The following is a 27,835-nucleotide window of genomic DNA, read 5'->3' as shown; positions in this document are numbered from 1 at the left end:
TCCTTTTACCTGTTTTGACTCTCCCACCTGTTTTAGTGGACAACCTGTGGTTCTGGTGTTGTACAAGAAGAAAAAGAACGTCCCTTAGCAGTATCTGTCCTCCTGCTCTATCCAGTTGTTCATGTATCCAATCTTGTCCATGTCACTGTCTTCCAAAACAGGATGAAGAGGAGATGGAGGAAGCCAACAATCAGAAGCTCGCCCTGCAGAAGGCCAAGGAGGTAGCCGATGTTAGTCCCCTGTCGGCAGCAAACATTTCTATAGCAGCGTAAGGGCTTATTTTGTTCTCTAGGAAACATCCCCTTTTATTTACCTGCCAGCAGTAGAGTGATTGCCTCCCACTGTCCTTTCCAAGGCAGTTGTTAGCAAGTATTCAGACACAGGGCCTGCAAGAGGAATCTTATCAGGAGGTACAAAGTTTCTTTGGGGGCCCCTTCCCAAAGAGGGAGGAGGTGAAACAGACTGGGGGCAATGTGGGTAGGCATCACTTCTGCAGCAGCTGTAGCCCCACAGCTGTGTCCCTGAGCTCCTATCCACTCTTTCATGGCAAGCAGATCCACAAGACAAAGAGCTCCTGGAGCAGGCCAGCTTCCTCCCCATGTGACACTGTTAAGGAACATATGCATGGTTTTGGCTTGGTGCATGTGGCTTTGGGCAGTACTTGCAGCCATGTGCATCCCATGCGGGCAATAATTCTGGGTGAGATTGGAAAATGTAACATCCCAGGAAATTTCTGGGCCCCCTCCTGGGCCCCCTTTCTGACCCTGGGCCCGGGAGCAAATTACCCCCTTTACCCCCCCTCTCCTAGACAGAAAGACACTCCAGCAACTTCCCAAAAGTGCTTTGTAAGAAGCAAAGGCTGTCCGGGCAAAGCAGATTGCCCAAAGTTGAAGGATCCCACTGCAAAGTTAAAGCTATTCAGATAAGCATGTTCTGAAACTTTGGTGGAGCCAGGCAAGGAGGGGAGCGAGACAGTCTCCTGGGATGGGTAGTGACCCAACTTTGGTGCTGCTATGGGGAGCACCTTTTGCTCAGGGGAGCATCTCCCAGACAGGCTCCTATTTGCCTTTGACAAATCCCAGACAGGTGATCCTTTGAGCAATGCACCAGGAGTCTTTGTCCCTTGCTGCTCATAGAGAGAACTTGTTCAGCCTGACTGATCACCTCTAAGTTCCCGGCTTTATTGGACAAGGTGAGGCGGGATTGGCCTGTGGTGGTCAGCTGACAGTTACTGTGCCCTCAGTGATGCCTTCAGCACTGCAACTTCAGAATGGATCTGCAGGGGAGGCAGAGCATTGACAGGATCAGATCTTGACTGCTGCCAGAAGTCAAGACCCTCCATTCCACACTGACCTGACCGCAGAGGGTATGGAGAACCAGGCCTACATGGAAAGGTTGGGGAGAACTTGGTATGTTTAGCCTGGAGAAGAGAAGGCTGAGAGGGGAGAGGATCGTGCTCTTCAAAGACCTGGAGGGCTGTCCTATGGGAGAAGGAACAAATTGTTTCTCCGCAGCCTCTGAGAGTAGAACTTGATCCAATAGGTGCAAACTTCAAGAGAGACTATTCTGGTCTCTCAGGAAGACATTCTCAGGAAGACATTTCTGGTAATCAGGAAGACACTCTTGATGGTCAGGACAGTTCATTAGGGGCACAGCTAGCTTGCCAAGGAGGATTCTCCCTTGCTGGGGATCTCCAAGCTGGAGTTGCTTTAGAAGGCAGGGGGTTGGACTGGATGATCTTGTAGGTCCCTTCCAATTCTATGATTCTGTGACCTGGAGGAGGACCTTCCTTGAAGACCTAAGGAACACAGGAGAAGATGTGTCCTTGTGTAGGCAGATTTCAGCTGTTGATCCTTCCCCTTCTGCAACAGAGGGGAGAAAATAATCGCACATTGTCCCCTTCTTGGTTTTTGCTCCCACTGACCCAGTCCCTATTCTTGTAGCATTTCACAGAAACATTTATGAGATATTCTTTTTGTGGTTGTTTTCTGTTTGGCCCATACATTTTTGTCATGTGATTTGTCACCTTTTGGTTCACTTTCACACATTCCTTGCTTGTAACAGTTTGTGGGCTGAGATCAGAAAGATGTGTATGTTTTTACACACATTCCATCCCACATGTCACACATACTGTTCTTTTCTGCAGAGCTGGGGGTGCACTGGGTTTGGGGGGTGGGGGGAACAGAGCTAGGTGCTACGGAAGGTGAGGAGGAACAAAGGGTTCTCCAAATATCGCTCCTCCTGTTTCTCAAATCCTGGGAGCAGGAGGTGAAGAAGGAGAAACAGCAGAGGTGGGAGATCAGAGATGGGCAGACTCAGTCAGCCTCATGGATGAGCCAGTCTGGCCTCTACAGGGAACTTGCTTCACAATCTGGGCTTGGCGAGAAGCAAGCAATACATACTTTGGGAACACTTGCTATACTGTGTTTTGGCCAGCAGTGACTGTAAACAATAGGGAGGTAGATGTCTAAGTACAACTGTTGGCCTCTATCTAGAGAAACAACAGGATCAAGGCTTTTCAACCTTTTGGTTGTTTTGTTTGTGTTTGGCAAAATACCAAAGTTTCCTCTTTTGTGAGTCCCACTTCTGCCAGCAGATAGCAGCTGGATGTAGGAGTGGATGCACAATAGGAGCTGACCTCTGCTCCCTCCTTTCACAAAACCCAGACCTCTTTTGCAGCTGTACACCCACCTCTCTTTCCCGCTGTTGCACTGCCACTCTAGGTGTCTCTACTTCCAGTGGAGTCAGACCAAGCAACGCAGTTCAGCAGCAGTTACAGGGGCAGTGGGGCAAGTGTCACCTGTGATATTGTGGGGGAATTTGGTATATTTTAACCTGGAGAAGAGAAAGCTGAGAGGGGGATATGTTTATATAGGAGAATTTCCTGCTACAGGCAGGGGATTGGACTAGATGACCTTGTGGGTCACCTTCCAACTCTGTGCTTCTGTAAGTACTAGTTGTTGAAAAGCACAATTGTCTACCTTGGAGGTTGGCAGGGGTGGCAACTGGCTTGGAGTCTTAAAAGAGGACTGGACAAATTCATGGAGGACAGGTGGAGGATAGCTGGTTGCTATTCATTGATGGCTTTGTGCCGCCTCCAGATTCAAGAGCAGTCTACTTCAGCGTCCTAGTTTCAAGGGAGCAATGGTGAGAGGGCATTATGCCTTTCCTGCTTGTGGATGGCCCAAAGGTGGCTAGTAACCACTGGACAAAGGAAGCTGGACAAAGATGGTCATTTGGCCAGATTCAGCAGGGCTCCTCTTAACTTCTCATGTAAGAGGAGGATGGTCAACAGCCAGAAATGCTTTTCCTTATCCAGTCTTGGGGAAAAGGAGTTGGCCAAGTCAGTGCCTTGGTTCAGAGCAGGCCCTCTCCACCATGATTCGCAGTAGCAGGTCAAGTAAGCCATCCAGGCTATGCTGTGTTCATTACCCAAAACTGCTATTCTGTATATGCTTACAAGAGGAAGCTGCATGCTACTCAGTGGCGTTTACTTCTGAGTAGACCTGTCTAGGACTGTACTGTTCCACTTCAGGCCCAGGCATGCTTCCTTGGGAGCAAGATCCGTTGAACACAGTGAAGCTTTTTTCCAAGCAAGCCTGTGCAGGGTGGCCCTGTTAGGTATCAAGCCAAGAACAACTGGGTCTGGACTGGACTATGGGACCCAAAGGCCATGTGACATGAGAATGGCAATGGGTGTTCTTCTGCAAAGCTCCTTGTAGGAGGGGACAGTGGCATACCTGAGGAGGGACAAGGGAGTCAAATGCCCCAGGCACCAGGTTTCGGGGGTGGCACCGCCATCCATTCTCCCCCACAGCACTCAGTTGGCTGCTAATAAAATTGGTGTGCTGGTCTGAGGGCTGGCCCCTGAAGTCTTCCCCCAGAGGCTTCCTGAGAGCCAGGGAAGCTACACACAGCTTCCCTGGTCTTCAGAGTGCCTTCTAAGGGCAAAAATAGTCCCTTCCGGTTTTCCACAGGTGGCCTCTCCAGTCCTCAGAACGCCTCCAGAGCAGTGGGTGCAGATGGGTGGCATGTCCAGGTGGGGGTTGGCACCCCTGGATGTGTGGCCCTGGACACTAGAGTGGCTAGGAATACTGCTGAGAGGGGATCCACACACCGACAGCCAGCATCAGCAGTGAGAGGAGAACTGTTCCGACTGAACGGGATGATCTGTGTCAAGTTCGCTGTGGCAGAACTCGGCCTGCCAGGACCTGTGACAGCAATGCCATTTGGTGATTTTAGGGGAGGGGCCTCAGTCTCTGTGGTCGTGGCTCTTGAACCAGAGAACTTCCTATGGTTGACTTTTTTGTACAGTTTCCAGTTTTTTTCCTTTTGGACTTCGGTTTGATTCCTCTTTCCCCTCTCGACTAGCAGATGGTGTCTCTGTGGCTGCCTCCTCCCCGAAGCTTGCCTGGGCTCCTTTTGAGATGCACGTTCCGGCCTGCACCTGAGAGGGAGGGAGCCCATCCGCGGCTCCTGTGGACGTCTCTGTAGCCTTCCTCCTCCTCCTCCTCTCTTGGTCTTGTTTCCTTTTTTTTCTCACTTTTTGTTTCTGTTTTTGTTTCTTGCATGTGCAGTTTTGTAAAGCAAACTCGAGGTACTGTATCTCGCAGCTCGTCAGTCTCCAGCGTAAATTCACCGTGAGTTGCCCTCTGTGTACAATATTTAGTAAATTGATTTTTTTTAATGATTGATATACATATACAAGTAGATTCCCTTACCCTCTTCTTCCTCCTCTGCCCAAGTCACGCACTTCATTGTGGAATTGTTGTTGGAACAGAGCCTTCCCCTGTCACGCTTGTGAGTTGCTTCCGAGTAGTTCAGTTGTGAGAGCTGGTTTGTCCATTTTTAAACCTTTATTTTCCCTCCATTTGTGTGCATGTGCGCCGTGCGCTCTCCTTGAGTCTCCCCCTCCCCTCTTGACCCTCGTGCTCTTGCTTTGTGGCCTGTCTAGATTCAAAGTGGCTTGTTTGGTGGGCTATTTTCTTTCCTCCCTTCTGTGGATGTTTCCAGTGAGAAATGGTGTCAGAGGTGAGCCATAGCCTATGGTCAGCCAGGAGACTCATCTAAGGGTCAGAGCTGTGGGTTGAAGCCAGAACAGAGAATAAAGGCAGAGAACAAGAGTCGGAATGAGCCATAACTGCTAAAATTCAGGATGTATAGACATGTCGGTTTTTTGAGACAATGAGGGCCCAATCCTATCCAATTTTCCAACACTGGTGCAACTGTGCAAATGGGGCATGCACTGCATCTTGTGGTGGGGCAGCAGTCACCGAGGCCTCCTTAGGGTATGGAAACATTAGTTCCCTTTCCTCAGGGCTGCATTGTGCTGCACCAGTGCTAGAAAATTGGATAGGATTGGGCCCTAAGAGCCCAATCCTATCCAATTTTCCAATGCTGGTGCAACCGTACCATCCGGTGGTGGGGAGGCAGTCACAGAGGCCTCCTCAAGGTATGGGAACATTTGTTCCCGTACCTCGTCGGGGCTGCACTGTGGGTGCACCAGTGTTGGAAAATTGGGTAGGATTGGGATCCTAAGTTGTTTCTCCTGGGGAAGCTGTTGCTAATTTCAAATTTCCCTTTTTTGGCATTTCAGTGTCAAAAACCCAGTAAAAACTATTATGGCCATACAAGACAGGAAACCTTTCACTTGGGGCAGTTCAATGGCCAAATTGAAGAGCCGCTCTAGTAGCCAAGAACACTTTCTGGCCATGGGAGATTGTCCATACAGCCCTAGTGCCCTTAGGAAGCTTCAGGCATATACCAGGAGGCGAGGTAAGACCTCAGGCAGTGGTCTGTGGGTGCAGAGGTGGCAGAGTAGGCACCATATAGCAGGAGTCAGCATGCTGTTCTTCTGTGCAAGCCCTAATGAAATGAAGAGGAGCTATGCAAGGTTGAAGGGGTGCTTTGGGGCAAATTTGATAGGGTTCACATAGGTGCATTCCTAGAGTAGGCCCATCCATGAGGCCAACTGAGGTTGTTGTCTCAGGCAACAAATTGGCATTGGGCATCTGCCTCCACTCCCCTCTTCCCACTCTCTGAATTGGAAAATGAGGAGGCGGACAGAATGGAAGAGGAAGTTGAAGCAGCGGAGAATGGTGAGCTGGTATTGGAGATGTTCTAGCACAGTGATTCTCAAACATTTTAGCACTGGAACTCACTCTTTAGAATGACAATCTCTTGAGACCCACTGGAAGTGATGTCATTAACCTGGAAGTGATGTCATGGCTGGAAGTGACATAATCAAACAAGAAAAATTTTAATACCCCCATACAACCAAATGAAATCAAATCAAGTAAATTAATATTTTACAATATTTAATGTTTAAAAATTCATTTTTTTAGATAGAAGAATCCTCCAAACCCTCCCAAGCAATTGCTGATCTTTTTTAGAAAACAATTTAATATATTAAAATACACATTGAAATGAATGAGGACCCACCTGAAATTGACTTACAAGCCACCTACTGGGTCCCAACCCACAGTTTGAGAAACACTGTTCTAGCCCATCACTCATCTTCTTCATGGGTCCCCTTCCGTTCTATCCCTCTTTTCTTTTTCAATCTAAGGAGTGGGAAGAGCTGAGGTGGGCACATTACCATGTTGGAGGGCATAATTTGAAATGCTATCTCAGGCGCCAGAGGATTTGGACCGGTCCTGAGAGCTCCTTAACGGTTAGTACCATGTAAGCATTGGTGGGAAGGGCTTTCCAGTGGGATCCTCCACCTTGGGTAACAGAATGTCCCAGGCTGGCCATGTTTCCACCAGAGGTCATGCTTCTAAGACCTGAAGAATTGCCACTGGGAACAACTTAACATGGAGAAATTCATAACTCAGAAAATCTGAGGAGGATCTTCAACCTTCAGGGGTGGAAGGTGGGTCACTCCACATAAGTTCTTTGCCCTTCTCCTGACACTTACGCAAATAGAGGCATTTGTGTGCCTTATTGTAGTCACCAAGAGGGCTTTGGGGCTGGACTTGGCACTGAATTCCAGTTGTGCTGGGGCAGGAATGCTGTTCATTCTACTTCTTAAAGCACAACATTGGGCGCAGTCCTAACATTGGGCGCAGTCCATGTTTGCGCCTCCTTAGGTGGGAACTGCGTCGGTGCATTCATATGCGCTGACGCACGAACCGAGGCAGAAGCCTCAGCTGCAGCTCCAGTGCACCAACATAACCGGCAAAGGTAGGCATGGGGGGAGTGCGGGCTTGGGGGCAGGCGCACAGGGAGCCGGGGGTGGGGCTGGGACCTAGTGGTTATGCTGAATCCCAACCCCCATCCCCAGGGCGAGTGAAGCCGCTCCACTCTCCTTGAACTTGCGCCACCTCCAGAGCACCACCTCCAGAGGTGGCGCAGGTCCGAGGAGACCCATAGGGGCACAGAGCCCTTACCCATGGGCTGCCCGTGGCTGAGCCACTTGCCTGTGGCTGAGCTGCTGCTCGCTGCTATCCCATGTGGGATGCAGCACAAGCCTGCTTGCCTGCTCCAGCGCGGGTTAGGATTGCACCCATTGTGTCTGATTTTTTTCCCCAAGAAGAACATGGTAGAGCTTCCTGTTCTTTCCAGCAATTGACATAGGGTGGGGGTTAGATGATATTCTTCTCTTAATTCATGCACTAAGCTCCTCTCTGTGGACCTAGTAGTGGGACTACCCGAGGGATAGCACAGGAAAGACTGAATCCTTTCCTACTGTGGAGCAACTGCCTTGTCTGGTCAGAAATCAGTACACATCATTTGAAGCAGGTAGAAGCTAGGACCCAAGGGAGCCAGAGCTGCAGTGATGGACTGTAGCAAATCTGTAAGAGGGGGGAGAATTCCAGCAAATGGTCCTGTGAGCTATGATGGCAACATCAGTTTTCACCTATTGAAGGCATGTTCTGGTGAAGGCCTTTGGTGAACTGGTCACACAGGAGGAACCAGTATTTTATTTTTTCTCTCTCTCTGCCTATAAAAAAACTAGCACTTCAGCCCAGCCCCTCCCTGTTATGCTGGCTTTCCTGGTGCAGGGAGTTTTTGTTGCAGAAGAGAATTCAAGTACACAATTCACCAGGCCTCCTTATTCTGAAGTGTACAGAAAGAGCTGTGCCATGCAATTCTAGTGAGCATTTAACCCAGCTCTGAAAATCATGATTGCCTGCCTGTTCAGGAGCAGGAATGCCACGTAACTCTCCTATCCTGATTCCTCCTTGGTTGTGCAGAGTGTTCAGCTGTCCATTGACCACTTTGCCTTTCTGATCTCTGTCCTATATGTGCTTTGTCATTGCTCTTGGAGCAGGAGATGTCCTAACTGGGGTGAGCCTTCTGGTAACTGGGCCACAGCAACCCACTGTGTCTCATGCATCCCTTCCCATACTCATTGCTGAGATTTTTAATGAGCTTGCAAAGGAGGCGCAATGGAACCAGTGCATTTTGTCTTGGAGTATTAGTGAGTAAAGTGTGTGCAATTAAGTAATGTTAAGATTTAGGAGGTGACTTGTCAGATGCAAGGGAGGGCCCCAGGATGCAGGTCTCTTGCTGGGTTGAGTGCTCCCTGAGTCATGTGGTGGGCCACTGTGAGATACAGGAAGCTGGACTAGATGGGCCTTTGGCATGATCCCACGGGGCTCTTCTGATGTTTTTATGGGACTGAATAGGCTCTATTGCTGAGCAACAGCCTCTCCCAGTTGATGGAATTGCACCCAGCATCGAGAGGACCTGGTCTCTGGTCTGCATTCATGGAAGCCTCTCTTGCCCCTGCCAGCTTCCTGGTGCTCATTTCATGCATTATTTGAACATAATATATAAAGGTGGCACCGGAGTAGCTTTTCGAAAGCAGGTGAACAAAAAATACTAAGCATTTTGCACTGTTGTTTGCACTCCCACTCCCAGAACTGGAGGAGGAGATGTGTGAAGGAGAGAAGGGGTGACCTAGCACAGGGGTGCTCAATAGGTGGATCGCGATCTACTTGTAGATCGCGAGGCAAAATGAGTAGATTGCAGAGCCCTGTCTCTCCAAACTGTTAATATGTCAGTTTCGTCTAGTGACTAGACAAAACTGACATATTTAGCTGACACTAAACCTGAAACTGACACTTTAGCTGCTCTTCAAGGCATGCAGCAACAAAACTGATGAAACTGACTAGACTCCAGCAGGGGCTCCATATATTAAAGGGGGTGTCTGTCAGACGCTTCCTTCCCCCCTGGTAGATCTCCGGGCCTTGCTGGGTTTCAAAGTAGCTCTCGAGCCAAAAAAGTGTGAGCACCCCTGACCTAGAATGTTGGACCCTGACCCAGCGCATCATGCTCTTCTCTTTCACACTCCCCCTCTCCCTCGTCTTCCTTTTTCAATCCAGGGCATGGGACGAGCAGATGGCGCCTTTCCACACTGCTGAAACAACACAACTGGATGTTCTGTGCCTGCTGCCTTGTAACACGTGCCCTTGAACTTTGTACCACTTGGTCCACAAACCTAGTGGGTTGCTGGGTGAAAGAGCCTTGTGCTGCAGCTTCTGCACACATAAGTCTCCATTGCCCGAGGAAGCCGCTCTCTGTGTTACTTTCAAATGGGGTAGCCAAACCTGCTCAACATAAGAGCCACATACAATAAACTTCAGATGTTTGTGAGCCACAATATTTAAGAAGCTTTTAAATTCTTAACAGCACAATCCTGTCTTGCACAGGAGGCCTGTGCTGTATCCAGCACAAGATTGGGCCGATTGTGGCTCAGCCGGAGGCAAGGGGAAACTCTTCCCCTAACCCTCGGTTAAGCCACCACAGCCCCAAAGGGTCTCCTCGGACCTGTACCACATCAGGGGTTGACGCAAGTCCGAGGAGAATGGCTTGGAGCTGCTCCCCACTGCTCAAGGTAACAGCAGGGTCCCAGCCCCACTTCCCACTTGCTGCCTGCCTGCTCACCCCCAGGACCACCCTCTACCTGCCCTCCCCACACCCCAGAATGCCTCCCTCCCACCTCCTCTTTGCCTCCTCCCCAGACCCCTGAATCTGCTCTTCAGCTGATGTGGGTGTCAAAGAGTCGGGATCTCATGTAACCCCAGCAACAGACTCGAAAGAACTGTGGGGTAAAAAAGAGCCAAGGCAGTAACACTCCCAGTGCAACCAGCTCGACCAGAGCAGGTTCATAAGCCTCAAGGAGTTTTTGCCGCCAAGTGTGTTTGATGGGCTTGTTAATATCTAAAGCATTGTGCTCCCATTTGTGCTCTCAGGGAGGCCACTTTGCACCTCTGTGTTAATTGCTTTTTAAATGGATAATGTGTCGCCTTAATGCTTTATGCAAAATGCTGGCATAAAACAGCAAGCTGGGTGTTGTTCACAGAGTGGAGGCTTTCTGTGCTGTAGATGTCCAGAGGGGGAAGCCAGGCTCGAGCTTTGCAGCGCGCCAACCAAGCTGCAGGTGAATTAAAGAGTTGAGAAACCTAAATTTAATGGAAGGACTGACTGTTGCAAAGGCAGCTGCTTTGCCTGGAAATCAGGGCTCAGTGAGATCTTGAGAATTACAGACCAAGCCCACCAGGGCCTCACATTGCCGGAAAATGCACTCCAGCAGTGAAAGCTCCTTGGCGGCCAGAATGCTGTTGTGTGCTTCTGCCCACTAGTGCAAGGGCCAGAGGTGTGGCAGTGGCTATACATCCCCAGCCCCACACCCTGGGACAAAGGTCTGCAATGTTAACCCCCCCACAGGCTCTAGCCACCCCCTGTACCCAAATTCACAACCCCCCCCCCACTCACCTGAGGCTCATGGTCATGGGCATGTGGGTCATGGGCATGTGACCCAAGGCTGCAAGGGGATTCCTTTCTGAGATTCCTTTCTGAGATTCCCCAATGCTATAAACGGTTTCCAACCCCTTCGGGAGCCTCAGAGAGGCTTATGCTACAGCCTCACACCTGGGGCATTTGCCCCATAGACTATAGCAGGAGGTCCACAATTGGGGTTGGGGATATTCTGGGGAAGGAAGTGGGCTCGAAGAGGTGGATCTCAGCATCAAAGGTGCACACTAGATTCTGTCCTCCATTTGCCAGCCCATCCTGCCCCCTTCCTCTCCATATGCCACCTACCTAGCTGGCCAAGGTTCAAGGATACCCCATAGGCTGCCAGAAGGCCTGCCCTTGATATTTTCACTTACCTCTGGTTGGCCTTCTGATGGCGCACACCAGAGCATGCAACCTGCACTCCACAGGTGTGGCTATAACATGGTGGGGGTAGAATTGGACTGTTACTCTATGGAATTCACTCCAGCAAGATTGATGGCCATCAAAGACCAGAGGGGTATCAAACATAAGGCCCATTGGCCAGATTCAATCCCCAAAAGTGTTTCAAGCAGTCCCTGTGATAATTGGTCTCTCCTAGCACCGCTCTCAGCTGTATATGCAACTTCATGGCTTAGAGGCAACAAGAATGTAAAGAGCTCCCTCTTTACATTCTTGTTGCCTCTAAGCCATGAAGTTGCATGCTTGAATTAGAATTAGTTGAATTAGTTGAATTAGAATTAGTTGAATTAGAATGCAAGAGGGTGGCAACAAGGTCAAGAGGGAGCTGCAAGGGGGGTAGCAACAAGATGTAGGTATCTTGTCTTGTCAACAAGACTTGTCTTGTTGTCTTGTGTGCATCTGATGGGATATAGGAAGCTGAACTAGATGTGCTTCTGGCCTGATCCAGTGGGGCTCTTCTTAGCTATGAAGTGACACCAGTTTTTGCAGATGTGTCACTGCTTAGAGGGCGGTCTACATGAAAATGGGGCTTTCCCTTTCAGCAGCACCACTTCATTGGGAAGGAGAGTTGGAAGGCAGCTCAGAAGGTGAGAAAAGGTATGGAGCAAGAGGGGTGAGAAAGGGAGAAGCTGCCGAGGTGCTGGGAGACCCCAATTATCATGCAAGATGCCCTTTCAGCAGCATTGCTTCTGCTGAAAGGTTCTGCATGATCATTGGGTTCTTCAAAAACTTGAAAATATGATCAAGGTTTGAATATTTTCTCTTCTGTCATTTGCAGCTAATGAATTCCTAAGTGAGAAGAGCAATGTTGGGAACTCGAGTCAGTGACTGGGACTCCTCATGAAAATGCGTGATTTTGGGTGTGACTTGTGAGTTGCACGTGTGGAAGACTTTGAAAAAGACTCTAGTCAGCGCCCCGCTGACATGGCATTCATCCCCACACGTGCTGACTCGAGTCTGCATGTGTTCGGGGGTGCCTGCTCACTGTTTTTGCCACATGGAACACCTTGTGGGGCCAGCAGCAGGGAGTTCCAGCCAGGAAGCAGGAAAGGCTTAATGCGATCAGGAGCGGGGAGGCAGGACTGGGCTCTCTTTTCCCTGTTAGGAAGGAAGGAACAGATGTTCATTAAACAAAGGATGGGCATTCTAATATTTCCATTGGCTGAGGGAGGGCAGGAGGAGGAGCAACCCTCATTGATTGACAGCTACAGTGGGACTACTTCTGAGTAGGGCTGCCAAGGATCAGGTCATCCTAGTAAGCCTCCCAGCTGCTGCTTGTGACTCTCCTCCGTGTCATCGCTTCTGAACCGGCTCTTACACACACACACACACACACACACACACACACGCAGTAGCCCCGTTTTTCCCATGGCTGGCTTTTTAAAGGGGCAACAGCCCAGGGAGAGAGAGGAGGCAGGGGAGCGATCACGCTTTGCAGGCATAGCTCTGTTGTTACTTGGGAGGGAGGGGGACTCTCACTGAATGAGCAGCTGTAGATGGTCTACTTCTGTGTGGGCCTCAGAAAGACTTCCAGAGGGCCCAAAAAGGCACTTCCAGTTCTTACAAAAACCAGAGGTGCCTTTCAGGCACCTTTGGAGGCCTTTGTGAGGCCCACAGAGGCCACTGCTAGTCATGTCCAGGAGCTCAGGTCCAGCCCTCCACCACAGGTTCAGGACCTGAAGTGATTTAATCTGTGGGTCCTGAAGGTGCTTATCAAAAGGCTGGACCTGTATTTACAAAATGAAACACATAGTGCAGGATCCCGTTTCCTTTAAAAGAATATCTGTTTTGACCTGCAGTTCATCAGCTGTAAGACTTTTACAGCTAAATCTCAGTGTGTTTACTCAGAAGTAAGGCCCACTGTGTTTGATGGGGCTTAAGATTAATTAATGCTGTGGTTGCATCTTCATAAATTTGCATAGGGTGAAAAACAGTGCTTCCAGAGAGGCAAGACTACCTTCTGTTTTAGATGATGCATGTGATGTGACATCGTGGGCATGATCTGACAAGGGATATTCCCCCCCCCCTTTTAACTTTCATGTGGGAGAGGAGGTGTGTGAGTGCAGCCCATGATGCAGAGGCTGGTAACTGTCTGTTTGGGATACATTCAGATAAATAGAAGAGCAAGTGGAGAAATGGTGGTCTGGAACATCTCCTAGGAAATGCTATCTTCCCCCCCCCCGCCCCACAATTCTCCTCTCCTCCACACTGGTGTTTCATTTTTCTGTTTTCAGATCCAGCAAATGTGGGGGGAGGAGGAGTGACCTTTGGTGCAAGGGAAGGAGAAGAGTGGCAGTGGGTTTCCTGCCTCAGTCACCAGAAGATCTTGGGCCAGCACTGGCTGCTCTAAATCTCTCCATTTCCTGTACTGAGCAGAGGGTTGATGATCTTCAAGGTTCCCTCCACATCTTTGACCCTGTTATTCCAGACCCTTTGGCATCTGTGGATGTTGATCCTTGAGGTCTTAGTGTGATCTGTTGGCCTGTTGCCACCTGAGAGATCAGGCGAGATTTTCTGTGTGGCACTCTGGACACCAAAAAGCGCCCTGAAGTCAGCTGCAGAATCCAATTGCAGGCCAACTGCCCATGTCCCTAAACTGGCCACCGGGTGACTTGCTAAAATACCGGTACACAGACATGCACACAAGCCTGGGTTTGTTTGTTTGCAGTCCCTAAATAGGGAAGATTGACTCATAGGTAAGGGGTTTCTTCTTGTCCATCAGAACTTTTTGCAGAACTCAGAGATGGACAATCAGGTGATCAGAAAGGCTTTGAACTCCCCAATGTTTCAGTTCTGACAATCCATAGTAGCTTCTGTGTGTCGTCCTGGATTCTTCTGTGTGTGTGTGTGTGTGTGTGTGTGTGAGAGAGAGAGAGAGAGAGAGAGAGAGAGAGTATTGACCATAAGCCACCTACTACAGGCTGTGCCTCTTTATCCACTGATTTGACTCCCACTGATATCAGGGTCCACCTTTAAATACCTTGTAACAAGAAAAAAAAAGCACCAAAATCCAATTTCCTACCTTCACTCTGATAAATTTCACAAGTTGCAAGCTCCTCGGGGTTAAAGACAGCTTTAAAGACCCACTTCTTGTTCCTTGCTCCTCCATTGTCGCCCCAGAATGTATCAGTATAGACTAGGGGTCTCTAAACTTTTTGGTTGAATGGCCATATCAAATATCTGGCACAGTGTCGAGTTGGGGAAAAAAAAATTTAAATGAATACATTAGAGATGGAACTTAGATGAATGAATAAATGAATGGGTTCAAATGTCCAGGACTTCTCCAAGCACTAATACAGCCCAAGAAATAAAGCCCACACTTAAAAGGATCCCCATTTCCCCACCCCACAAGCACTACCCTGGTTGTGTTTGGTCAATTGGGCCAGACCTCTCTGGGGATCAGAGGCTGGCTGCAGGACAGATAGAGGCTTTCTGCGGGCTGCATCTGGCCCCTGGTCTATGGTTTGGAGACCCCTGGTACAGACGCTATACTACATTCAGTCACTAGCTAGGGTGAGTACGGGAATCTAATGGAAATTATGAAATTATTCCATTAGATTCCATTATTCCCCCATCTAGGGGCTGAATGCAATATAGTGTCTATACCAGTGATTTCAACCTTTTTCATTCTAAGGGCACACAGAGAAGGGTCTAAAATTGTCAAGGCACACCATTAGTTCTTGGACAATGGACAAGGCACACCACACTGCTGGCCGGGGGCTCACATCCCCCAAAGGCCCTACTCATATATGAATCTCCCCCAGTCTCCCCCCAAACTGCACACCTGCAGACCCTTCATGGAACACCAGTGTGCCATGGCACAGTGGTTGAAAATCACTGGTTTATACCAAGGCATTCTGGGGTGACAATAGAAAGAAACCTGGAAGTGGGTCTTTAAAGCTATTTTCCCACTGATTTGGTATCCACTGATTTTTTATCCACTGAGTGTTCTGGAACTGAGGCATGACCTGTAATCTCTTAAAATATCTCTCCCCACTTTTACTTCCTTAAGAAAAGGTAGTAGCAACTTTGGAGTGGTCTTAGACTTGGAGTGGTCTAACTAAATGACTTAGAGGCACCACATATATCTTTTATAACACTTCGGTCACACTCTTCCCACAAAGAGCTTGCCTGGTCACCCTCAGCCGTGGAAAAAAGGGCAATGCTCCAGCATCTAATTAATGTTTCATTGTTTAATCCAGAGGAACAGAATGCTGGGCACTGGTGTCCTTAGCGAGGGAGGTTTCTAAAATTCTTATCTAATTTTTTTCCCCAGGCTAGGAAAGCTTGGTTGGTTCCATCTTTGGTTGGTTGGTTCCATCTTTGGTTGGTTGGTTCCATCTTTGTATCTCTCCACTTCACAGACCCTCCAAACTGAGTGGCAGGAGAGTGAGAACAGACAAAAGTAAAGATTTCTTTACCTAGTGTGTAATTAATCTGTGGGACTCCTGACCACAGGATGTGGTGATGGCACCAGGGCTTGAAATGGAAGAGACCTTGAAAAGGGTAGTGGACAGATTGTTGGAGGAAAAGTCCATCACAGGTTAGCCATGTGATGTGGTTACACCACAGGAATAGCCATGGTGGGTATTCACAACCTTCTGGTTCTAGAAGTAGGCTGTCTCTGAATATCAGATGTAAGAAAGTGGCAACAGGATGCAGGTCTCTTGTTGCCTTGTGTGCTCCCTGAGGCATCTGGTGCGCCACTGTGAGATACAGGAAGCTGGACTAGATGGGCCTTTGGCCTGACCCAGCAGGGGTCTTCTAATGTTCTGATGTTCTTAAGCACACTAGCAAAAGAGGCAAATGAACATGATGATTTCCCCACTGGCCTTACTTGCTTTTCTATGAGACGCTCTGTCATCACCCTAGTGTCTGTCCTGGCTTGCCTTTGCAGTCTCAGCCGAAACTGTTGGCATGCTGTTGGCTGGGCAAATTAGATGGTGCCCCCTCTCCACACTGCTTCCCTCTCTTACCCATCTTCTGTTTCCCCTTCCCTCACTTGCCCTCTCTTCTGTAGCAAACAGCAGAATGCCTCCAAGTCAAAATCCGTGTGGGAGCAGAGAACCAGCCAGATTCGAATCCACAACTTCCGGACCAGCTGCGAAGCACTGTACAATGAACTGGATCCAGAGGGCAGGGTGCGCTACGCCACCAACCTCCACATCCGGCCAGATATGAAGACCCACTTAGATCGGCCACTGGTGGTTGAGCCGAGGACCGAAGGCTGCAACAACCACGTCAATAAGCCAAGTCCTGATGAAGCTCAGGAGGCGACAGAGCAAGCCAAGGTCCCATTAGCAGAGTGCACGGAGGGTACACGGAAGCACCACCGGCATCGAGACAAAGACAAAGTGGCAGAACAGGAGCAGAGCCATGCGCCCAAGGCTGAGAACGGGGAGTCTGGCACAAATCACAAGGAGGACCGCCATTGGCTGCACAGGAGCCACAGCAAAGAAGGGGAGGGCGGTGGCAAGGAAGGGAGAAGTGAGCGCAACAAAAGCCAGGAGGGAGGCCGGCGGCATCACCGCCGTGGGTCAGTGGAGGAGGGGGCAGAGAGGGAGCACAGGCGCCACCGTAGTCATCGGCATTCGGCCGAGCGGCAAGCTAAGGAGAGCAATGGAGCCATCAACGGTGCCAAGACTGAGCGACGTTCACGTCACCGGGGAGGATCCAGGCCTGGGAACAGGGAAGGTGACCTGGGCTCCAAAGGTGAGGGTGGGGAAGAGCCCCACAGACGGCACAGGATGCGGCACAAGGCCCTCTCAACATATGAGTCGGTGGACAAGGAGAATGGCGAGAAAGAGCTGAGGAACCACCAGCTGAGGCAAGTCTAGCCCAAGGCTGTTTTGATCATGCAGTGGGTGTGGCTAAACAAGGTGTTGGGTCAGCCGCTTACGATGCCTAGTCCAGGTTTAACATCATTAGCTTTGACTGACTCCGGTCATTGGTCCATCTCATTCACTGCCCGGCAGGAGCTCTCCCTGCTATCAGTGGGAGAGCGGGGATCTTTCCCAGCCATACTAGCAGCACACAAGGCAGACTAGGGAATACCTCTTCTAAGAGAGAATGCCTCTTCAAAAATAATGCCTACCAATCTCATTGCATGAATTAGTGTTCCCTCCTGTGGGAGAAAAGAGGGGGATGCCTTCAAATGTGAGGCCTTCTGGAGGCAGAGCAGGTGGTACAGCCCTTCCCAACTTGAGCGACCCACTGAGTTCAAGAGAGGTCATTTCTACCCAGAAGCTCCCAGGATCAATCCCTGGCAATGGACTAGGAAGAGGCCATTGCATGTGAGTGGCAGCTGGTCAGGGTTGGTAGTACTGACTGAGATGGACCAGTGGTCTGACTCAGTAGAAACCAACTTCATATGTTCCCAATTTTCTTTGGACTGACCAACTTTTTAACAGAGGTGGCCAGTGCTTCCATGTATGATCATTTCTTCCACTGCTGATCATTTCTGCAATGGACCCTCCCACCCTATCCTTGTTGCATTTGGGAGTAATTCAGGAACTGCCCCCACCACAGAGGTGTCGGCTTGGTCCTGCTTAACTCTGAAAAAAGGGAATTTGTTTAGGAAGAATGTTGCAGACAAAGGGACAAAACTGTGATTAAGAAAAAATTGTTGGCTTGGGGATTTGCTTGCAGCTACTGGGGTGGGAGGGTTCAGGCTGGCACAGAAATTCTGTCTGCAGGAGGGCCCCCCCCCCCCCGCAAAGGCCTGTTTAAAGATTTTGGATTTTGGAAGGGTTCCTGAGCTATAATAACACACTAGAGAGCTATTTACACTTCACAACCAATTAATCAGGAGAACTCTGGAGAGAAACATTCCTGCCTGTTGCCAGAAAACCATCAGGTGGCTGCCTTCAGATTCCGGAAACCGTTTTTCATCCCTCGGCTTGTGTTTTGGGGGCAATGAGCTGTTTCTTTGGCAAAGTGCATTCCTACAGAATTATTTTCCAAGCATCCCAATAAATTGAATCTTTGGCCTGATCCAGGAAGTCAGGAATCTAGACCTCTAAAACATGGAGAACAAGAAGCTTATTGAAGCTGTGTGGCTGATTGCCACACAGGGGAATGCCTCTAAATTGGTGTATGTGTGTCATAGCAAAGCAAGCATCATCCTAGAAGAGGGCGTTCCCTGTCCTTTCTCACACAGGGGGGAATGCCTTTTCTAAGGGGGACTGCCTCTTCTAAGATTATGCCTGATGCAATGATGTTCGGTAGAAGGTTTCATCTTATGAGAGGCATTCCCTGTCCTTTCTCACACAAGGGGATGCTTCTTCTAAGATAGAAAGGGAATACCTCTTAGAAAACAATGACTACTGCAGTGTCATAACAGGAATGATTGTAGAAGTGGTGCTCCCTCTTCTGTAAGAGAAGAGGGGAAGTGCCTTTTTAAGTACCTCTTTAAAAGATGTTTCCCATTTTTGGTCTAATAGCTTGGTCTCATAGTGCTCTTTGCCCTAAGTCGATTGATGGAGGATCTGTTGGAGGAGGAAGGGCTTTGCTATCAAGCTAGGTTCTTATTTTGTGGTCAGGTGGAAGGGGCGTTTGTCCAGCAAATCATCTCCTGTCAAGAATCTGTTCAGGCTGAAAAGACGCAAAAGCTGCAAGTTGATGTCTGATTTTATTTTATACAAAGAGGTGATGTTCTAACCCAGTGATATTCATCCGTTGTGCCATGGCACATTGGTGTGCCACAAATTCTCCACAGGTGTGCCACAGGAGTTTGTGCGAGGGTCGTATATTAGTAGGGCCAATGGGGGATGTGAGCACCAATGACCTGGTCAACTGACCAAAAACTGACAGTGTGCCCTGAAAATGTTAACGCCTTATCAGTGTGCTGTGAGATGAAAAGGGTTGAAAATGGTTGTTTTGCTGTCCATTCTTGTTCCTCAGGGAAGGACAATACGATGCTCAACCTGGCATGAGCGTGAGCATGAGTGTTGCCCCATTACACACCCTGCCCAGCACCTGCCTGCAGATAGTGCCTGAACAGCCAGAGGATGCTGACAACCAGAAGAACGTCACCCGCATGGGTCAGCCACCTCTGGACAAAACCGCCACTGTGAACATTCCAGTCACCATCACCGCCCCTCCTGGGGAATCTGCTGTCATTCCAAGTGAGCACCAAGTGAGACTTCTGTGGTGGGCCTTTCTGAGCAGTGCAGTTAGAAAGGGGAGCCACTTTGTCCCCAGAGCTTGCCGTTGTTCTTCCAATCTTGTACTTCCTTTGTTAGCTCCTTAGGGCCCAATCCAAACCAGCACTTTTGTGCCACTCACAGGGGATATAGACCAGTGCACAGATGCGCACTGGCCTCCCTGTGCTGCTACAGGCCCCGGGGAGAACGTGAGTTGTGTCTCCCAAGTTGATGTAGGGGTCTGAGAGGGGGTGGGGAGGAAGCAGGAGAGAGGGAGGGTGGGCAGCAGGCAGGACCGTGGGTGGGGAGTGGGAGGCGGGGCCAGGACCTGTTATACTGGATCTTGACCCTGTTACCATGCGGCCCAGGGCAGTCCCAGCCTGGTCAGATTTGCACCAGATCTGGTGGCACAGATCCGAGTAGACTCACTGGGGCTGCTGCATCATGACATGGGGTAAGGGGAAACTTTTCTGCCTGTGCTGGATACAGCTCAGGCTCGCTCATAGTCTGCTAACATAAAGCTACAAAGTCGGTTAGAAGCCCGAGTTTTATACTTTTCCCTTTGGGCCATGCTGCAGTGAACAACACTGAATTTGAAACGAAGGCCGAAGAGAAGAAAGACATGGATGCGGATGAGGAATTGACCCAGAATGGACCAAAGCCAATCTTGCCTTACAGCTCCATGTTCATCTTGAGTCCAACCAACCCGTAAGTCCTCCCAGTTTCTTCTCTGCCTTGTGAGTCTGAGCTGATTTTAAAGTGTAACTGATCCACACTATCAGAATTTTTTCTGCTCCAGAGGACTCCAACAGATGACCAGGACCCTGAGGTGGGTCATCATCCAACAGCAGATGGTTTGTGGCAGGGCTTTGGGTCCTAGATCAGCATTTCTCAAACTGCAGGTCACAACTGGATGTATGGATGTACCCAATACTCAGACCGCAGACCATTACTGGAAGCCACGGGGAGCTGTTCTAGGTCATGCCAGGCCTGCAACCCACTCCATTGGCAGGGGTGGATACAGTGTTTGTGTTTGGGAGGGTGGGTCATAAGAACTACCTTAACTTGGGAGCCCAGGTCAACCAGGCAGGTAGACCTAGGCTCCTACCTAGACTAGGAGCCTATATCTACCTGCTGGGTAGACCTGGGTTCCTGGTTGAACTGTCCTCCATGACTGGTTTGTTGGGTGGGTAGACCTGGGCTCCATCCCAGACTAGGAACACAGATTTACCTTCTGGGTAGACCCATGCTCCCATTCTGCCTCTTCCAGGCAGGTAGACCTCTGCTTGGGCTACTTCCCATCCATTTTGCTCCCTTCCCCTCTGATGGCAGTTTGGGGATGCCACACACTTGATGGAGTGGATCACGGGCCTGGCATGACCTGGAGGCATCCTCTGGGTCAATTATGTTTTGTGAACCAATAGCAAGCATTGGGTCATGACCCAACACAGAGGACAAGGTTGACTGTGGTTTGTGGTTGACAAAGTTTTAAAATTATTGTCCTAGGTCGGGGTTGCTCAAACTGTGGGTTGGGACCCACTAGGGGGCTCGTGAGCCAATTTCAGGTGGGTCCCCAGTCATTTCAATATATTTTTTTTTAATATATTAGACATTTGATGCTACTATGATACGTGACTGCATTTGGGGAAATATTACAGACCTGTACTTTTAACAGGCTGCTATGTATATGCTTCTAACAATGATAGTAAATGGGACTTACTCCTGGGTAAGTAAGTAAGTAAGTACTCCTGCTTGATGATGTCACTTCTGGTCATGACATCACTTCCAGTGGGTCCTGACAGATTCTCATTCTAAAAGTGGGTCCCAGTGCTAAAAGTGTGAGAATCATAGTCCTAGATGATATCAGGGTGGAGATTTTGACTTTGGAGGCACTAGCCTCCAACCTCTTCAGTGGATCCCACCACTTTTCCTGTTTTCCTCCCTCTGCTCTCTGTCCAACCTGCTGCAGTCACTTCCCACTGAAGTTGGTGCTGTTCCTGTACCATTCTCTGCCTCAGGTGTACCAATACACCTGTGATTATGTAATAAAGTGAACAGTGAGCTGGTTAAAAGTTAGTTTCCATTCAATCGAAATCTAAACCAAATTAATCCAAACCATAATTTCATCTAAACCACAATCATATGTTAGTGTGATCTAAGCACCCAGCAATGCCTCATCTCTACCTATTGATAGGCCTTAGTGCTGCTGGGTATAAAATACTGTTAGAGCTCAGCACTGCTCATGATGTGCCAAAATGAGTTTGTGCCAAAATGAGAAGTTCAAAACACATTTCTCAGTAAAATGTTCTTCAACTAACAGGTGTGTCTTTTTTCCGGTTTGCAACAAGAAAATGGTTATACAGTACACAGATTATCTGGATTTGACAACTCAGTGGAAAAAGCTTGTGGCATACAATATAGCAGTGTTTCTCATGAGTCCACCCACTAGGTGAATCACGAGCCAATTCCAGATGGGATTCCAATTCCAGATTCACTTCAATATTTTATTTTTAATATATTAGACTTGATGTGACTACATTTGGGGAAATGTAACAGACCTGTACTCAATTCAATTCAATACCGTAACCTTTATTGGCATTAAAACAATAAATTACAACAACAATAATAAAAGCCAGCACAATGGCAGTGTTGCCACAGGAAAAGTTGTAGCGGGGGGCTAATAAGGAAAAAAAGGAGGGGAAACAAGGGAAAGTATAAACTCAAGGTGGGGGTTTTAACTTGGAAACTGTGGAGAGAAATTCTGCTACTACATTGGTAGTGGCCACTCAGGAGGGCAAGTAAGGGATCCGTAAAAGTACCAGAAAGAGAAGAAAGCAAGGGATACAAGTGTGCTTCTCGAAGAGATTGGTGGGCCGGGCAGCAAAGTAAAATGTGATCCACAGTGTCCAGTTCTAAAGAACAAAAAGGACATAATCTGCGGTCACACAGGATGTTGGAGAATCTGCCAGAGTGAACGGCTGAAGGGAAAATATTAAATCTCGTGAGCATAAACACGCTCCTCTTAATAGGGTTAATCAACATGCTGAAATAATTAAAGGGGTGACCAAGTGAGGGAAGAAAGCCAAAAAAAACTGAGAACAGGTGGGGTTGAGATTTGAAGAGAGTTGGTTGAATTCAGATTTCCCAGTGCTGACTGGTCGATACTCTAGGGCAGGGGTCGGCAACCTTAAACACTCAAAGAGCCATTTGGACGCATTTTCCAGAGGAAAAAAAACCTCAGGAGCCACAAAACCCTTTTGACATCTAAAATGAAGATAATACTGCATATATAGTTGTGTTTTTTTTTACCTTTATGCTCTTATAGGTCCCATTTTTATAATGTAGCTTTACGTTAGTTTTGTCATACATTCTTGTCCTGTGTTTTCAGACGCCTGGTCCTCTATGGTGTTTTGCCTGATTCCAAGGCTATTCTCTGCCTGGAGAATTAGGCCCACTTTAAGCAAATTAGCTCCCCTTCTTTCCCCCAACAAATGACCCTGGTTCTGCCCTGCAGTCCTGCTGGACCCCACCTCCAGGGTAGCTCGCCTGTTCAACCTGCAGAGGTCCTCTCTCCTGCCAGCAGCCTCCCACCACTACAGCAGGTCCTCAGCAGGTCTTGGGCACAGCATCCACACACCAAACTCCAGTGTCTCCAGCAGTCCATTAATCACAAAGTCAGTCAGAGCATCCAGGGCAGAGTCCAAAGTCAATAAGCCAAGTCACAGTCCAAGGTCAGATTCCAAAGTAATTAAGTCAAATCAGTCAGAGTATCCAAGTCAAAGTCAATAAGCCCAGTTAGTCAGTCTCCTCTCCTCCCTCCAACCTGCACTCCTTCTACAACCCACACCCCTCTTCCTGCCTCAGGTGCTCCTTATATCCCTGAGGGCCCTATTGCCTTCAAGTGGCTGCAGCTGTGCAGCACACTCTGCTGGATGCCCAGGCCTTACCCTTAAAGGGGCCACTGTTGACACCACATCTACCTCCTCACCAGATCTTCCAGGATTCCAATACATATGTCAGTTATGACATCTGCTTATCTTACATGGATACTAAAGAACTCCCCCCACCTTCCAGAGGCACCCTGCTGGAAGGAAGAAAGGACACAGACTCCAGAGGTGGGGAAGAGAAGAAGCCAGAGCTGGGGAGGGGGGGAACCACAGGCCAGCTTCTGCTCTGCCTGCCCTCCCTCACTCACTCAGGCTGCAACCCTCTCCACACTTTCCTGGGAGGAAGCCCCACTGACTACAGCTTACTTGTGAGTAGACCTGCACAGGAGGGGGCTGAGGCTACAGCCCTCCACACCTTCCTGGGAGTAGCCCAGGGACTACATCAGGGCTTCCTCTCAAACAGACCTGCGAGGGCTCCCACTCACCCGTCCTTGTGCTTGGCCTTGAGCAGGCTCCAAGGCTGCAATCCCAGGCACCCTTTCCTGGGAGTAAGCTTCATCCGCTGTAATGGGGCTTACAACTGAGTAGACACACAAGGATATCTCCTCAGCTGTGGAGGAAAAGCCTCTCCTTGCACTGAGTGGGGACCTGCTCAGGGAAGGGCGGGCTGCAAAGGCTCGCAATGGCTGAGAAGGAGGGAGGCTCAGGATTGGCTGGTGGTCAGCCAGTGAACGTTGAAAAGAAAGATTACCTATCTTGCAGGGGAACAAAGCCCAAGATTTAGCAAAAACCAAAATTTTGGTTACCTATCTTGCAGGGGAACAAAGATTACCTATCTTGCAGGGGAACAAAGCCCAAGATTTAGCAAAAACCAAAATTTTGGTTTTCTCATAGTTAATTATTAAATCATTGGATAGACAGTAATCTTGAAAGGAGGACAATGAATGACGTAGGCCAAGTCTTGTGACAGACAAAAGGACTGTGTCATCTGCATAAAGAAGGATGGGAAGGGGGACACCGTTGAGGGGAATTCTGACAGCTAGATAAGTGAGAGGGTAAATTTGCCAAAAATAAATTGAAAAGGAGAGGAGCGAGTATACAGCCTTGGCAAACTCCTTTTATTAATGGGAATTTTATCGGATGTGGAAGCCAGGCCATTAAGATGAACCCTACAGTAATTGGATGAGTGAAGGCAGCGAATTAGGAAAAGAAGACGGGGATCTATCCCACAACTGGCCAGTTTGTTCCACAACATGGCCCTGTTAATAGTCAAACGCTCTGCAGTGGTCTATAAAGGCCACGAAGAGTTTGGCACCATGGTGGACAGAATATTTTTCGGCCAAGTAGGAGAGCAAAAAGGCATGATCAACAGTAGAGGCACCTGGGCCAATTTGTTCTCTACCAAAGAGAGAACTAGGGCTTTGTCTAGGGCTTTGGAAAGAGCCCAAGATGATAATCTGGCGAGTAGATATTTGGAGTAGAGCTTCCCTATAAAGAAGAGAAGACTAATTGGTCTATAATTGCCCGGGTGGGAAGAGTCATCTTTCTTATAGATAGGGACGAGGGTTGAGGAAAGCCAGGAATCTGGGAAAAGACCAGTTTGATTAATTAAGGTAAAAAGATTAGATAAGGGTTCCAACCACCAAGAGGGGTTGCTGATTGGAAGCCAAGTATTTTTCAGCAGAGGCCTTAGCCTCATTCCAAAAAACATTAAGGAAGGGGCAGAGGGAGGCAAATATACACTGAACATTACAATCCTGAGCTCCTTGCATTGGAATAAGAAAGCTTTAAAAAACTGAGAATGAGAAGGGAGGGGGGAATAGAGAAAACCCAGAGGAGGAACTAAACAAGCAACATAGGCCAACATGGGGTGACCCATTTGCTTGCATTTGAAAGCAGGAAGATGATAAGAGGAATTGATGGAAACAGCCATCAAAGGAACTGTGTTGCGCATAAGTGATCGATCCGAGGAGTGACCATGTTGGATGGTTTTAGGCAGAAAAAGACTCACGGTAGCAGTATTCCTAAAATATCTGTGGGGAAAAATGCCTGCTCCTTCCAAACTTCTAGCATGTGAAAACAGCAATCTTGGAATATAATCAGAATTAAAGTGCAACAAGAAGCGGTCTAGATGCAGGGAAGAAGACAGTCTCTCAATCTTGAAAAGGATGGACTTACTTTCAGTAGGGTGGCCAGATGGCGCTTGGCCAGATTGATCCGAGACCAGTTAGGAATTCTTCCTTTGAAGGTAGTTACTGTGATCACTGCGCATTTGGGTTGATATTTTAGGTGAGAAGTAATTTTAAGAGGAGCAGGGACATGGGGGTTCTCTGGTAAGGAGGTGGTAAGAGTCTGAGGGACATGAGACTTGTTCAGTAAAGGTATCAAGGTGAGCAGAATACATCATAAAGACAGCCCCTTTAAGAGATCGATAACATGGCCGAGTTGAGAAAATATTTGATGCACAGTTTTAGCAGTCAGTGATGACTGCTTCATTAACAAATCAAGCAGTTTGTGGCTTGTGGGTGTTCCATCCTCAGAAGTTACAACGCCAGGCGACTGTAGATGTTGCTGGTTCCCCTGGGGTTTGTGGGAGGGAGTATTAAGCTCCGAGCAAGCAGATGCAGCAACGGAGGGGGATAGGCTCTGTGGTAAAGCAGTAGACAATGGGGGTTGAGAAGGGGGGGGAATGGCCTCAAGCCTTGACTGCGTGATATTAGGCAAAAGCACGCCAGTGTCATGGTTCCCAGGGGAGAGTGTTCTTTTCCCCCCCCATTAGAGTGGGGAGAATAATGCCAGGTAGTAACAAGGTACACCCACTCACAGTTCAAAGTATGGCATCTGGAAGAACAGTCCACTTGGCAGAGATAGTAATACTCCCTTTTAGCTCTTATAAACAAGCGAAGTCATTCACAACAGGTTCAGGATTTGTTCCAAAAACCTGATAATGTGATGGAGAGGAAAAATAAAACTGTCAAAGACTTGAAAAACAAGAAAAGAATGATAAGGGTAGCGGAGCTCCGACTCCAGTGTCTTTTTGGCTAGGACTCCCCATTTGACCTCCCAACCTGTACGTTTAACAAGCTACTATATTCTTTTAGCAATGATAGCCAATGGGACTTACTCCTGGGTAGGATTGTTAAAAATTTTCATATTTGATGATGTTACTTCTGGTCATGACCACTTCTGGTGGGTCCTGACAGATTCTCATTTTAAAAAGTGGGCCTCGACAGATTCTGATTCTAAAAAGTGGGCTCCTGTGCTAAATGTGTGAGAACCACTGCAATATAGTATATTGAATGTACCAGTGGCATAGCTAGGTCATTTGACATCTGGGTCCCATAAATTTTTGACACCCCAAATGACACCATAAATTAAAGTGAATTTTCTCTGTAGACTGCCTGCAGTAACAACCCCCCCCCTCCAAATAAATCAGTGAGATTTTCAGCCCTCTCCAGTGCCACCAGGTTGAACAAGAAGATGAAGAGTGTCCACCCTCATCCACCCCCATGTCTAATAGGCTCATGGTGGTAGCTAGTTAGGAGCTGAGATTGAAATTTGAGCCGTTGACAAGTTGAAAAAGACTGGTATTCTATTCAATAGGAGAACTGTTGAGTACTATGTATCAACTGAGATACTGTTAAAGAAAATATTTTCATGGCTCAGTCCTTCTCCCTGGTCCTCCTCCTCTTTTTTTCTATCCTCATTTTTCTGTCCTCTTTGTCGTCCTTGTTTTCTTTTTCTGTCCTTGAGTGAGATCCCTGCCACTTTTTGATTCCTGTGGCCTCTGCTTTCATACAGTAGCCAGTTGGCAGAATCAGCTTTCCTGTCTTCTTTATAATTTTGTATGGCTCTTCCAGAATCCGTCGCCTGTGCCATTACATTGTCAACATGCGCTATTTTGAGATGGTCATCCTCTTTGTCATTGCGCTCAGCAGCATTGCGCTGGCTGCCGAGGACCCCGTCAATGCTGACTCCATAAGAAACGAGGTGAGTCTACAGGGTGGGAGGCGAGGGTCAGCTCTATCGTGAATTCCATTTTTGCTGCTCATGTTGAATGTACCAACGTAGGTTGCTGGTCCACATTGCTCAGAGCTGGCTGTGCTATCTGCTCTCCCCTGATCATTCCCAGCCCTATCTGGAGATACTTGGTATCTTCAGCATGCCAAACAGATGTTCTTCCACTGAACTACCTTCTGAAGGGGCAGGAAAATGTTAGTGGAAAGCCCCTACCTTACAGCTCTCCATGACTGCCTTTGCACCAGTTCACACAGCTCCATCTACTGTTGCTTGTGGGGTGGAAAGGAGAAGCCTGCTTTCATTGCTGGGGCAACAGGACTGATGCCAATGCTCCCTTGCATTGGGGTGGTCTTCTGATTTCTCATATAGCAGTGGCTGTGAACTAGAACTTGAATCCTGCTTCTGCATGAACCCAGGTGAACCCTCCCCTCTCACCCTCAGTCTTCCTTTGTGAAATGGAGAAGACTGTGCGGAGACCTAACATGTGGAAGCCTTTTCTCTGGTGGTTCATCATTTTTTAATTTTTTAAATGTCGCGATCAGTTCACACTGGGCTACCTTTAACTTCAAACTGCTTCTT

General features: G+C 48.5%; 1 protein-coding gene across 1 annotated transcript in view; it reads left to right on the top strand.

Moving 5' to 3' along the window:
• Window positions 1–27,835, top strand: part of CACNA1B (calcium voltage-gated channel subunit alpha1 B) — a 198,956-nt gene that overhangs the window by 101,166 nt on the left and 69,955 nt on the right. The window contains exons 17-22 of the mRNA XM_066610860.1: window positions 162–268; window positions 4,578–4,640; window positions 16,226–17,032; window positions 19,108–19,331; window positions 19,928–20,057; window positions 27,097–27,226. Of these exons, the coding sequence (XP_066466957.1) occupies window positions 162–268; window positions 4,578–4,640; window positions 16,226–17,032; window positions 19,108–19,331; window positions 19,928–20,057; window positions 27,097–27,226 (1,461 nt within the window). The remainder of the gene's footprint in view (window positions 1–161; window positions 269–4,577; window positions 4,641–16,225; window positions 17,033–19,107; window positions 19,332–19,927; window positions 20,058–27,096; window positions 27,227–27,835) is intronic.

The sequence above is a fragment of the Tiliqua scincoides genome, chromosome 16, assembly GCF_035046505.1.
Source record: "Tiliqua scincoides isolate rTilSci1 chromosome 16, rTilSci1.hap2, whole genome shotgun sequence".
Lineage (NCBI taxonomy): Eukaryota > Metazoa > Chordata > Lepidosauria > Squamata > Scincidae > Tiliqua > Tiliqua scincoides.
The sequence above is the reverse complement of the archived record's forward strand: the minus strand, read 5'-3'. Positions and strand labels throughout refer to the sequence as shown.